The sequence below is a fragment of the Oncorhynchus tshawytscha genome, linkage group LG12 (assembly GCF_018296145.1).
Source record: "Oncorhynchus tshawytscha isolate Ot180627B linkage group LG12, Otsh_v2.0, whole genome shotgun sequence".
Taxonomy (NCBI): Eukaryota; Metazoa; Chordata; class Actinopteri; order Salmoniformes; family Salmonidae; genus Oncorhynchus; species Oncorhynchus tshawytscha.
In genome coordinates, this window is record NC_056440.1 from 26,103,984 (window position 1) to 26,117,274 (window position 13,291).

The window sequence follows — 13,291 nt, forward strand, 5'->3', positions numbered from 1 at the left end:
CACTTAGATTTTTTTGGAGCTGGGCCATTCACTTTTATTTCTGAGGATCATGATGAAAACAAATTATGACATTAAACCTCAAACACTCTTACGGTGTGTAAAGCTGTCAGTGGGCCAGGTGTGTGTGTGTGTGTGTGTGTGTGTGTGTGTGAGCGAAAGAGAGAGAGCGAGAGAGACCCCCTTCCAGCATTTGGGAACATCTCGTACAACAAAATCTATGGGCTAAAAAAACCTAACAAAAAAACATTAGCTGACATGGTCTAGTTGATCTTGACATTTCTGACAAGTCATGAATAACTTTCTAAGGTATGCAATGACTGACATGCTAAAGTGGCTAAAATGTAAAATGTTCTGCTGATAAGCGGTCTGGTTACTGCTGCAGTGTGAGTCTGCAGATCCACTACAACCTGTCACACCCTGATCTGTTTCACCTGTCTTTGTGCTGGTCTCCACCCCCTCCAGGTGTCGCCCATCTTCCACATTATCCCCAGTGTACTTATACCTGTGTGTTCTGTTTGTCTGTTGCCAGTTTGTCTTGTTTGTCAAGCTTACCAGTGTTTGTCCTGTCAGCTCCTGTCTTTTTCCAACCTCTCTTTTTCTCTCCCTCCTGGTTTTTGACCCTTGCCTGTCTCGACCCTGAACCCGCCCACCTGACCACTCCGCCTGACCTTGACCCTGAGCCTGCCTGCCGTCTTGTACCTTTGCCTCTGTTCACTGTACTAAACATTGTTACTTCGATACGGTCTGCATCTGGGTCTTACCTTATCCTGATACAACCCACCTGGGACACACACCTGGCCAACTGACAGAACCACACACATGTACACACACTGTAATGTATTCACAGAGCACTGACAGAGAGAATGAAGAGCTCCACATGAAACTTCCAGCCTAGTCCAAACACAATAAAATAATTGAAACCTAAAATGGAAATGTTACATCAGCTATATTTCTTGAAGTGAACATGGTGTTGTGGATATAATTATGTTGGTCTACTGTAACAAAGATTGCACAATCATATTGATGCATTGTGCACACTCAGGCACCTAGCTTCAGACCACAGCTAGGATCTTGTCGGGACATTGGGCTTACACAGATGGATTCTTACACAGATGGATCCTTACCCAGATGGTTCCTACTATATATCTAGTTTAAGCATCCATCTGCATAAACCCAATGTCCCGACAAGATTCTTGCGGTCAGAAGTTAGACATCATGTGTAAATCATGTAAGTGACTGACTAATGTCAATTGGACATTGGGTAAAAATTCAAGTATCTCATGCGCTGCATCATGCTGTTCTTCTGTAGTTAGTCTGTGTGAGGAAGGAGTGGTGCATGACGATAGCGAAGATGATGTATCCTTAAAGAGAGAGAGTGTCCATGCTGAGTTGTGAGTTTCTCCTCCCGCGGTATAAAAGCTCACCTCTCTCCATCCTGCCGCAGTCTGCATCCGGTTTAGAGATGAGCTACCCACTGGACCACCTCTACGGCCACGGCTCCTACCGCAGGGCACCACAGGGCCTCTCTGCCCGGCCTGCCGCTTCCCTCTCCTCCTCCGGCTTCCACTCCCAGCCCTGGACGACCTCTCAGCGCCGCCGCCAGGCCTACAGCCAGACACCCTCCGCCGACAGCTTGGAGATCTTTAACGGCGACATGACTCGGAGGAACGAGAAGGAGATTCTGCAGACACTCAATGACCGTTTCGCCGGCTACATCGACAAGGTGCGGAACCTCGAGTTGATGAACTCGAATCTGGAGCAGGAAGCGGCTGCGCTGCGTCAGAGCCAGACTGGGCGCGCTACCGTGGGAGAGCACTATGAGCGCGAGCTGGGGAACCTGAGGGGTCTGGTTCAGCAGCTGACCGGGGAGAAGGCATGCGCACTCTTGGAGCAAGACCACCTGGAAGAGGATATCCAGCATGTGCGGACCAGGCTCGAGGATGAGGCACGCAGCAGGGAGGAGCTGGAAGCCAAGGCACGCCTAATGAACAAGTATGTGGATGAGTCTGGGCTCGCACGGCTAGAGCTGGACAAGAAGCTGAGCGCGCTGCAGGAAGAAGCAGCGTTCCTGAAGAAGAACCACGAGGAGGAGGTGGCGGAGCTTCTAGCACAGATCCAGGGTGCACAGGTGAGCTTCGAGGCTCGAGACACAATCAAGGCGGACGTCACGAACGCCCTGCGGGAGATCCGCGCTCAGCTGGATGGACACGCGACCAAGAGCGCAACGCACGCGGAGGAATGGTTCAAAGGTGAGAGGCGCAACTTTATATCAATCTACCTTTACCTAGTTTTACTCAGCGATGTGTCAGTCAGTATGAGAAAGCCTGGTTTATAGAGTTTTAGGGCTCGGATGTTACGGTGCAGTTTTCTGTCCATGGTGCTGAACTTTGGAGGAGTTGGCTGGATCTCGTTTGTTGTATTATCAAATAGGCTCTTGGTACATAGTGGTGCATGACCTATAGGCTACTATCAAACCTATTTGGGACAGTGATTCGTTGTAAGGTCACCATTTGAAGCTAACTGTATTAGACTCGAGGCTATATATTCAGTTAAATCACTGCATAAACATCATCTAGTGCGCACCAATGACTGTAATGACAGCTTGTGTTACCCAAGAGTAGTATCGAATTGAACCATTCATAGTTATGGAATTATAGGCTCTGATTGCATTTGGAAAAATAAAAGATGTGAATAATGTGGTGAAATAGCCTATTGGTTTATTTTATGGAGAGGGGAAAGTGTTCTGTCTGGTGTAAATTTGTGTCTGCTTACAGTCCTGTTTTGAAAGCCTGATTGGTGCTCTGTCTGATCATGCATTCCTGCCGCAGGCAACTATGAGTCAGCACTATTAGGTCCCTAGAAACACTGATGCCGCATTCTAGTGTCCTTGGAAATGTATCTTGCCAAGAAATCCCCCCCAATCGCTACATCATACGATATTAAATATGTCTCTCAATCATTCCCGACGTGGCCCTGGTGAATGCACGCATTAACTCCATAATTAGGTATATTTTGCAACTCAAAGTCACATATCTTATCTCACCGTCCTACCTTTTCTTATAACTTGCAGTCTCTTGAGTGTCATGCCATGTTCCTACCACAAGGGGAGCGCTCCTCTGCAGAGTCAGACGCCGCAGGGTGAGATGACATGTATAGGGGGCGTCTGAGTACAGTGTGTATATAGCATGTTAATGTGACCATAGAAATAGAATCAATGGATTATATTTCTATTAATGTGACTGTGGGGGTTTGCCTGTGTTTGGTGATTATGTGTTTGAGGATGTTGTGGCCCTGTGTGTGTGGTTTCCAGTGAGTGTTGTGTATGTTTTCTAACCTTCATAACATTATATAATTTCCTGAGGGCTACTGCCTCTACCTGATAGAAGAGATCAGAGGGAAATAACAGTAAGATCAGGGCTAATGCAGGCCTCCACCTCTAGCTCAGCCATCAGGGTCATGACATGTCCCCATAGATCCACAAGCAATGCTATTGTGTCCTAATTATGTTATGTACCAGTGTTGGTGCTAGAATTAGGATTAGAGACCTTAGTTAAACTCTCTGAATGGATGGATGAATGTTGTGCATGGCTTGATTTGTTCTGGTCCACCACCTGAGTCAACAGTCCTCCTACCAGTGACCATTCCCCCTCTTTGTAGCTCTGAAGCCGACTGTGATGGAGCTGTCCGGCTGACTCTGGCAGCATGTTGTTCAGTGTCCTGTAGCTGAGTCAGACAGACAGACAGACAGACAGACAGACAGACAGACAGACAGACAGACAGACAGACAGACAGACAGACAGACAGACAGACAGACAGACACTGTCAAGGTTACTCCTGGAGGAGAGGATTTGTGTTCTCAATGACTGACCTCTGTGGTGGTCACGGAGGAAAAGAGACAATGAGAGGATACAAGGAAAGGACACTATCTGAGAGTATAGGGTTGTTATAGCCCCTGTCTCTATGACCTCTAAAACCCTGTCTCTGACCCTGTTCCCCAACCTCACACCTCTCCCAAACCCCTGTAGTGCGTATGGAGCGGTTGGCAGATGCAGCTCACTCTAACACAGATGCGATCCGTGGTGCCCAGGATGAGATAGCAGAGTACAGACGGCAGCTGCAGAGCCGCACCATCGAACTGGAGACCCTCAGAGGAACCAAGGACTCCCTGGAGAGACAATGCATGGAGACTGAGGACAGACACCATGGAGATATCCACTCACTACAGGTACGTACACTCTTCTGCCAGTCTGGCTCTTCTCTTTCCCTGCACTTTGGCACGCATTTCTCACCAAAATTTGTGTGTGTAGGAGACTATTCGTCAGCTGGACGGTGAACTGAAGAGTACTAAGTGGGAGATGGCCAGCCAGCTGAGAGAATACCAAGAGCTGCTGAACGTCAAGATGGCTCTGGACATAGAGATAGCAGCCTACAGGTGGGTCAGAGGTTAAGGGTGGGGTATATTTCTTTGTTGGTGCATTCATGCGGACTCAGATCTCTAAATAAACCCTGCTCTTGTGGAAAATCATGATTATCACAGAATAATTACTGATATGTTTTTGAACAGGAGACTGTATTGACACACACAATTCAGACTGTACTTCCTGTGTTCTTCCCCTAAACAGGAAGTTGCTGGAAGGGGAGGAGACTCGGTTCATACCTGGGCCAAGCCTGTACTCCTACTCCTCTGCCCACCTGAAGCTGAAGGGGGAGGAGCTCTCAGACACAGTCATACTGGAGGAACAGACGGATGAGACACAGGTCACTGAGGTGACAGAGGAAGCAGAAGATGAGGAAGAGGAAAAGGGAGAGGAGACAGAAAAGGAAGAAGAGAAGGAGGAAGAGGGAGAAAAGGAGGAGGAAGAGGATGAGACCAAAGCTGAGGCAGAAGAGGGAGAAGGAAAGGGAGTTGAGGATAACGGGGGAGAGGAAGAGGAGGCAGGTGAGGAGAAAGAGGAAGAGAATTCTAAGTCACCTGAAAAGGCTGCTTCTTCTCCATCCAAACCTCCCCAATCTCCCCCCAAAACCCTCCAGCCCAAATCACCTGCCCCCAAATCACCTGAATCAAAATCTCCCCTCCCCAAATCACCTGAATCAAAATCTCTCCTCCCCAAATCACCTGCCAAATCTCCCACCCCCAAATCACCTGAATCCAAATCACCCCAAGCCAAATCTCCCCTCCCCAAATCACCTGCCAAATCTCCCGCCCCCAAATCTCCCACAGCTGTGAAATCACCAACATCTACATCTCCCCCCAGCAAATCCCCAGAGTCTAAGTCTCCCCCTCCCAAATCCCCTCTCCCAAAGTCTCCTGAATCCAAGTCCCCCATCCAGGAGAAGGCCAAGCCCCCTGCAGAAGACAAACTGGCCAAGCAGGAGAAGAAAGAGAAGGAACAACCCCAGCCTGTAAAGGAGGAAAAGAAACAGGAGCCAGAACCCAAGGAGAAGGAGAAATGTGAGAGCCAGTCTAAAGAGGAGAAGGTTGAGGAGAAGACAGACAAACCAGATCCCAAGGAGAGCAAGCCAGATGAGAATCCCAAGACTGAGACCCCAACACCTGCCCCCCCTGCTGCCACCCCAGCCAAGCCTGCAGAGGAAAAGCCCGCCCCCGCCAAGGAGAGCCACGGCCCTGCTAAGAGAGAAGAGGAGAAACAAGCCAAAACAGATGACACACCCCAGGTAGAGGTGAAGCCTGCCCCCAAAGAATCACCACAGAAAACAGAGAGCACAAAGGAGAAGAAAGCAGAGCCCAAAGAGGAGGTGAAGAAGGAGGATAAGAAGGAGGACAAGAAGGAGGCCTCTAAAGCATCTGACAGTAAAGAGGCAAAGGATACGAAGGAGGTAGGGAAGGCCAAGAAATCTTCTGGCACTGAAGTCAAAGACGAGAAATCTTCTAGCACTGAAGTCAAAGACGAGAAATCTTCTGGCACTGAAGTCAAAGACGAGAAATCTTCTAGCACTGAAGTCAAAGACGAGAAATCTTCTAGCACTGAAGTCAAAGACGAGAAATCTTCTAGCACTGAAGTCAAAGACGAGAAATCTTCTAGCACTGAAGTCAAAGACGAGAAATCTTCTAGCACTGAAGTCAAAGACGAGAAATCTTCTAGCACTGAAGTCAAAGACGAGAAATCTTCTATCACTGAAGTCAAAGACGAGAAATCTTCTAGCACTGAGGTCAAAGACGAGAAAGCCAAGAAGTGAGTCACTAACACGCTACATATGAGCCAGGAGAAGAGAGAGAGACGCCAAAGAACTATCGGGAGGGGGAGGGGGGAGAGGGGGGAAGCTACTGAAGCCCTGAGCAGCCTTTGTAAAGGGAAGCCAAAGGGAAGCAGAACAGAGCAGGAGACAAACAGTAAACAAACAAAGCAATAGCTTTTCTCTAGTTACTATCCCCTGGGTACTCAACCCTGATATGATGCTTCTTCTAATCTATGACTGTAGTGAATGCAGAATGCTCTAAACTCTATCTGAATTGTGTCTATATGACTGCCCGTCAATAATAACAAGTGCATTAAAACAGCAGCATTGCCTTGGCTGGGAGCACAGCACAGGGCCATGCACCTTCTAAAGCCTTCAAGGGTAGCAATGTCAACAAATGTCTATAAAAGATTGTGACAGATCAATATATTGTACTGTATGTGTATATTTATGAAGATATAAATGTGTATATTAACAACTATAAAAAGCAGAGAAAGACTACAAACCTGCTCATTGTGCATCTTAAACAGCTCCCTGTCTGATGGTTGTGCTGACTCACTGTGCTGTGGTCAGTAATGATACCTAGGCCTGTGAGGAGAACTCTGAAGTCAGGGATGACTGTGCTATGTATAAACTGCTGAGAGTATGCAATACAAACTGATGAACTAATAAAGGTTAAAACCAAAATATTTCTGTGTGTTGTCATTATATTACTCTAATACAAATGCAAAGAGATACTGTATTACTCTGATGTGAATGATACGGATGGCTGCTGTGATGGTCTTGATCTGATGTGCTCACTTAGAGAGACAAATTAGCTCGCTAAAATAGATCATTTCCTGGTACAGTACTAAGATACTGAAATAAATGATGTAAATGCTATAGCTTCTGTCATGTTCTTCTCATGTACATTTCAGCATACACACTACGAAGAAAGGAACAGTTCTGAACAGAACACTGTCTGAGTGCTAAGGTGGTATGAAGAGAAGCACAGTGGAGGTGAGGAAGATGAGGTGTGAGAGGGGTGTGGGTCTCCTAAAACACTGTGTGTGTGTGTGTGTGTGTTGTGCTGCATTGCGGCTGAGAGGTGCATTGACTGGTGTTGCAGCACCCTCCCAACATCGCTCTCTCCTCCCCTCCACTCCCTGCTCTGACATCGTCTAACTTGGGCTCATACATACATCCGGAGGTGGTCTGGAGAATAGAGCTACCTGAACAGAACTGTTCCCCTCTTCCACACAACATCCTAGACCTAGAGAATACATCTGCCCCTTCACATCTCTCTCTTGTCCCTTGGTTAGGTCTCTCCTTATCTCACCTCTCCCTTCTTTTACCTCTCTCTCACACACACACTGTACCTGCTCTACAATGCCAGCCTGCTACAACAGTAACCATAAAGTAGAGATACTGCAGTAACCTACCCAGCTAGGGAAGAATCTACACACACTAATCTGAAGATCTACGCAATTGCTGCAAAGATAGAGCGCAGTATGAGAAGTGCTTAAAAAAACACCCCCTTTATTTCTGAACAGAAAAAGGTCTGTTGTTGACTTTGATATCAGTTTCTCTGTCATTTCCTTGATGTAACACAGTGGTCCATAATCATCATGGAAACAACACTAGTCAACTGCACTGGGGGACAGTGGTTGTGATATGCTGTGTAGTTGCTGACAGGTGTATACAATTGAAAACACAACCATGCAATCTCCATAGACAAACATTGACAGTAGAATGGCCTTATTGAAGAGCTCAGTGACTTTCAACGTGGCACCGTCATAGGATGCCACCTTTCCAACAAGTTAGTTTGTCAAATTTCTGCCCCGGTCAAGTGCTGTTATTGTGAAGTGGAAACATCTAGATGCAAAAACGGCTCAACCGTGAAGTGGTAGGCCACACAATCTCACAGAACAGGACAGATTAGGGCTGAAACGCGTAAAATTGTCTGTCCTTTGTTGCAACACTCACTACCAAGTTCCAAACTGCCTCTGGAAGCAACGTCAGCACAAGAACTGTTTGTTGGGTTTCCATGGCCGAGCAGCCATACACAAGCCTAAGATCACCACACGCAATGCAGAGAGTTGGCTGGAGTGGTGTAAAGCTCACCGCCATTGAACACTGGAGCAGAGGAAGCGCATTCTCTGGAGTGATGAATCATGCTTCACCATCTGGCAGTCCAACGGACAAATCTAGGTTTGGAGGATGCCAGGAGAACGCTACCTGCCCCAATGCATAGTGCCAACTGTTAAGTTTGGTGGAGAAGAAATAATGGTCTGGGGATGTTTTTCATGGTTCAGGCTAGGCCCCTAAGTTCCAGTGAATGGAAATCTTAACGCTACAGCATACAATGACATTCTAGACGATTTTGTGCTTCCAACTTCATAGCAACAGTTTGGGGAAGACCCTTTCCTTTTTCAACACAATACCCCCGTGCACAAAGCAAGGCCAGTACAGAAATGGTTAGTAGAGATCGGTGTGGAAGAACTTGACAGGCCTGTACAGAGCTCTGACCTCAATCCCATCGAACACCTTTGGGATGAATTTGAACGCCGACTGCGAGCCAGACCTAATCGCCCAACATCAGTACCCGACCTCACTAACGCTCGTGGCTGAATGAAAGCAAGTCCCCGCAGTAATGTTCCAACATTTAGTGGAAAGCCTTCCCAGAAGAGTGAAGGCTGTTATAGCAGAAAAGTGGGGGGACAAACTCCATATTAATGCCTGACAAACAGGTGTCCAGATACTTTTGGCCATGTGGTGAATCTCCCTGAATTCTGACAGGATATCATCACGCACGTTAAGTTTCTCCTTGAATTATTTCCTGATGATCATTCTCCTTGGTGTTGTAATGTGATCTCTTTATGTCTGATGGATGACTGGGTATCAACAGGAGACACAACCTGCAGCAAAAACATCCTCAGAACAGCACTTCCCCTAATGATCACCATGGTATGGAACCCACAAAACACCTCGGCTACATCCTAACAGTGGCAAGCTTGTCCTGGAGAAGAGAGCAGTACTGGGGCTCTGTGATGCTGCACTAATGTCAGATTACATCCAGAGCAATAATCAAGTGGTCCTGTATTATTCAACAGCTCTTGCCACACTGCAAGTACAGGATAGGGAACACATTTAATCATCTCTTACTGTAAATACATAGGAAACAATTAATCAGCTCTTATTACACTATAAATACAGAATAGGGAACACATTTCTAAGTGTGTGTGATAGTGTATGCACTGTTTTTCCAGGACCCATAGGAACGAGTCATCTTAGAGAAGTGCTGAGCCATGATAATAAAGGACATAACAATGTGATCTGATGCAGAGAGAGAGAGAGCGGGGAGAAAGAAAAAGGGATGGCAGGGAGAGATGAGGAAATAAATATGTACTAGCTAAGAGATCATTCATAGTAGAATAAAAGTGAGCATAAAATCAGTCAGCAGTGAAGAATAACATTAAAAAAGACAAAGAACTTGCAGATCCAAACAAGATCACTAGCTTTTTATTAACCAACCGACACACAGAATGTGTCAAACAGTGTGTTAAACAAACAAGATATGGGGATATGAGGGCAGGGGCATGACAGAGGGTAAATTCAGGAGTCACTGGTGACTAAATAAGCCTCGAGGTAGGGTAAGAGATCTGGGGTGAGGGGGTCAGGGGTGAAGGGAAAGGGGTAAAGGAGAGGTCAGCGGTGACTAAAGAAGCCCTGGGGGTGGTTGTACTTGAATGGCTTCAGACGGTTCGGACCCCTGAAACACAACCAGAGAGAAACACATTGTCAGATATTTTGAGAGAGAGAGAGTCAAATCAAATTGTATTGGTCGCATACACATATTTAGCAGATGTTATTGTGGGTGTAGCGAAATGCTTGTGTTCCTAGCTCCATCAGTGCAGTAATATCTAATACATGCACGCACACTCACTACCAGTCAAAAGTTTGGACACTCATTCAAGGGTTTTTCTTTATTTTTTATATTTTTTCTACATTGTAGAATAATAGCGAAGACATCAAAACTATGAAATAACACATATGGAATCATGTCGTAAGCAAAACAAAATATATTTTATAATTGAGATTCTTCAAAGTAGCCACCCTTTGCTTTGATGACAGCTTTGCACACTCTTGGCATTCTCTCAACCAGCTTCATCTGGAATGCTTTTCCAACAGTCTTGGAGGAGTTACCACATATGCTGAGCACTTGTTGGCTGCTTTTCCTTCAATCTGCGGTCCAACTCATCCAAAACATCTCAATTTGGTTGAGGTCGGGTGATTGTGGAGGCCAGGTCATCTGATGCAGCAATCCCACAAATGTCACATTTACATAAGTATTCAAACCCTTTACTCAGTAATTTGTTGAAGCACCTGGCAGCATTACAGACAGAGTCTTCTTGGTTATGACGCTACAAGCTTGGCACACCTGTATTTGGGGAGTTTCTCAAATTCATCTCTGTAGATCCTCTGTCCAGTTGGATGGGGAATGTTGCTGCACTGCTATTTTCTAGTTTCTCCTGATATGTTTGACTGGGTTCAAGTCCGGGCTCTGGCTGGGCCACTCAAGGACATTCAGAGACTTGTCCCGAAGCCACTCCTGCGTTGTCTTGGCCGTGTGCTTAGGGTCATTGTCCTGTTGGAAGGTGAGCATTTGCCCCAGTCTGTCCTGAGCGCTCTTGGAGCAGGTTTTCATCAAGGATCCCTCTGTACTTTCCTTTGATCCCGAGTAGTGTCCCAGTCCCTGCCACCACGCTTCACCATAGGGATGGTGCCAAGTTTACTCCAGAGGTGACGCATGGCATTCAAGCCAAAGAGTTCAATCTTGGTTTCACCAGATCAGATAATTTTGTCCTTTAGGTGCCTTTTGGCAAACTCCAAGCGGGCTGTCATGTTCCTTTTACTGAGGAGTTGCTTCCGTCTGGCCACTCTACCATAAAGACCTGATTGGTGGAGTGCTGCAGAGATGCTTGTCCTTCTGGAAGGTTCTCCAATTTCCACAAAGGAAGGAACTCCGGAGCACTGTCAGAGTGACCATTAGGTACTTGGTCACCTCCCTGACCAAGGCCCTTTTCCCCGATTGCTCAGTTATGCTGGGCGGCCAGCTCAGTCTTGGTGGTTCCAAACTTCTTCCATTTTAAGAATGATGGAGGCCACTGTGTTCTTGGGCACCTTCAATGCTGCAGACATTTTTTGTACCCTTCCCCAGATCTGTGCCGACACAATCCTGTCTCGGAGCTCTACGGACAATTCCTTCCACCTCATGGCTTGGTTTTTGGTCTGACATACACTGTCAACTGTGGGACCTTATATAGACAGGTGTGTGCCTTTCCAAATCATATCCAATTAATTTAACAGGTGGACTCCAATCAAGTTGTAGAAACATCAAGGATGATCAATGGAAACAGGATGCACCCAAGCTTAAATTCGAGTCATATAGCATAGGGTCTGAAACCTTATTTACATATGTAATCTGTTTTTTATTTTTAATACATGTGAAAAATAAAAAAAATACGAAACATTTTTTTTGCTTTGTCATTATGGGGTATTGTGTGTCAATTGATCAAATAAAATTGTATTAGTCACATGCACAGAATACAACAGGTGTAGACCTTACAGTGAAATGCTTACTTACGAGACCCTAACCGAGAGTACAGTTTAAAAAAATACAGATAGAAGATAAAATTAACAAGTAATTGGCCCCATTACTAAGGTCACCAACACATCTATTGGTCTCGTGGTGTTTCCAAGGGTATGGAGGTAGGCCATAATAACTGCCATCTTTAAATCGGGCGACCCTGCTGACGTGAGTAACTACAGGCCTATTAGTATACTACCTGTGGTGTCAAAGGTTGTTGAAAAGTGTGTAGCAGAACCACTAATTGCCCACCCCAACAACAGCCCCTTCACATTACACTCCATGCAGTTTGGCTTCAGAACGAAACACTCCACAGAAACGGCCAACTGCTTTCTTCTGGAAAATGTGAAGTCCAAGATAGACAAAGGGGACGTTGTTGGGGCTGTGTTTCTGGACCTAAGGAAGGCTTTTGATACTGTTAACCATGAGATTCTCATTACAAAATTGTCCAAGATCAACTTTTCCCCCGATGCCTTGAGATGGATGAAATCATACCTTGAAGGCAGAACTCAGTGTGTCAGAGTGAGCAATGAGCGGTCGCCCACTCTTAGCTCTACTGTAATGGTCCAGGTTACAAAGTGTCTCAGTGACTCGTGCTTGCATCTTAATGTGAAAAAAACTGTTTGCATGTTCTTCACAAAGAGGGCAACAGATGCTACTGAACCAGATGTCTATGTGTCAGGGGAGAAGCTCCAGGTGGTATCTGATTTTAAGTACCTTGGCATCATACTTGATTCCAACCTCTCTTTTAAAAAGCATGTGAAAAAGGTCATTCAGATAACCAAATTCAACCTAGCTAATTTCCGATTTATACAAAATTGTTTGACTACAGAGGTAGCAAAACTGTACTTCAAATCTATGATACTCCCCCACTTAACATACTGCTTGACTAGTTAGGCCCAAGCTTGCTGTACAACATTAAAACCTATTCAGTCTCTCTACAAACAGGCTCTCAAAGTTCTTGATAGGAAGCCCAATAGCCATCATCACTGTTACATCCTCAGAAAGCATGAGCTCCTGAGTTTGGAAAATCTTGTGCAATACACCGATGCATGTCTTGTATTCAAGATCCTAAATGGCTCCCCTTCCACTCAGTATTTTTGTTAAACAGAAAACCCAAACATATGGCAGCAGATCCACAAGGTCTGCCATGAGAGGTGACTGTATAGTTCCCTTAAGGAAAAGCACCTTTAGTAAATCCATTTTCTCTGTGAGAGCTTCCCATGTCTGGAATACACTGCCATCAGACACACATAACTACACCACCTATCACACTTTCACAAAATGTATGAATACATGGCTAAAGGTCAATCAGATGTGTGATCATAATCCCTAGCTGTGTATTGCCACTTTCCATGTTGTCTGTAGCTTGTGAGGTGTGGAAACACAATTTTGTCTTACTGCTTTTTGTTCTACGTTGCTCTGTCTGTATGCTACGTCTGCTCACTGCTCAATGATTGTCTA

General features: G+C 45.8%; 2 protein-coding genes across 4 annotated transcripts in view; one reads left to right on the forward strand and one right to left on the reverse strand.

Moving 5' to 3' along the window:
* Nucleotides 1–1,339: 1,339 nt before the first annotated feature.
* On the forward strand, nt 1,340–6,274 carry LOC112263937 (neurofilament heavy polypeptide). Of its 2 annotated transcripts, XM_024440563.2 has the most exons (5): nt 1,340–2,249; nt 4,026–4,225; nt 4,308–4,432; nt 4,623–5,855; nt 5,916–6,274. In XM_024440563.2, the coding sequence occupies exons 1-5, from the start codon at nt 1,382–1,384 to the stop codon at nt 6,196–6,198; spliced, it is 2,709 nt and encodes a 902-aa protein (XP_024296331.2). In that variant the 5' UTR covers nt 1,340–1,381; the 3' UTR covers nt 6,199–6,274. The 2 variants fall into 2 exon arrangements, with proteins under 2 accessions (XP_024296331.2, XP_042187433.1); XM_042331499.1 differs by having other exon boundaries at nt 1,341–2,249; nt 4,623–6,274.
* A 3,409-nt stretch (nt 6,275–9,683) lies between these two features.
* Nucleotides 9,684–13,291, reverse strand: part of LOC112262810 (THO complex subunit 5 homolog) — a 32,777-nt gene continuing 29,169 nt past the window's right edge. For both annotated transcript variants that reach the window (XM_024438585.2, XM_024438586.2), the window contains exon 20: nt 9,684–9,949. In XM_024438585.2, the coding sequence (XP_024294353.1) occupies nt 9,886–9,949 (64 nt within the window). In that variant the 3' untranslated portion in view covers nt 9,684–9,885. The remainder of the gene's footprint in view (nt 9,950–13,291) is intronic.

Bases quoted from the DNA above. Each gene is read 5' to 3' on its own strand.
- LOC112263937 (XM_042331499.1), top strand. From the start codon at position 1,382: ATGCTGAGTTGTGAGTTTCTCCTCCCGCGGTATAAAAGCTCACCTCTC. The intron at 2,250-4,025 runs GTGAGAGGCGCA...AAACCCCTGTAG, and splicing joins CGCGGAGGAATGGTTCAAAG to TGCGTATGGAGCGGTTGGCA. The intron at 4,433-4,622 runs GTGGGTCAGAGG...TCCCCTAAACAG, and splicing joins ATAGAGATAGCAGCCTACAG to GAAGTTGCTGGAAGGGGAGG.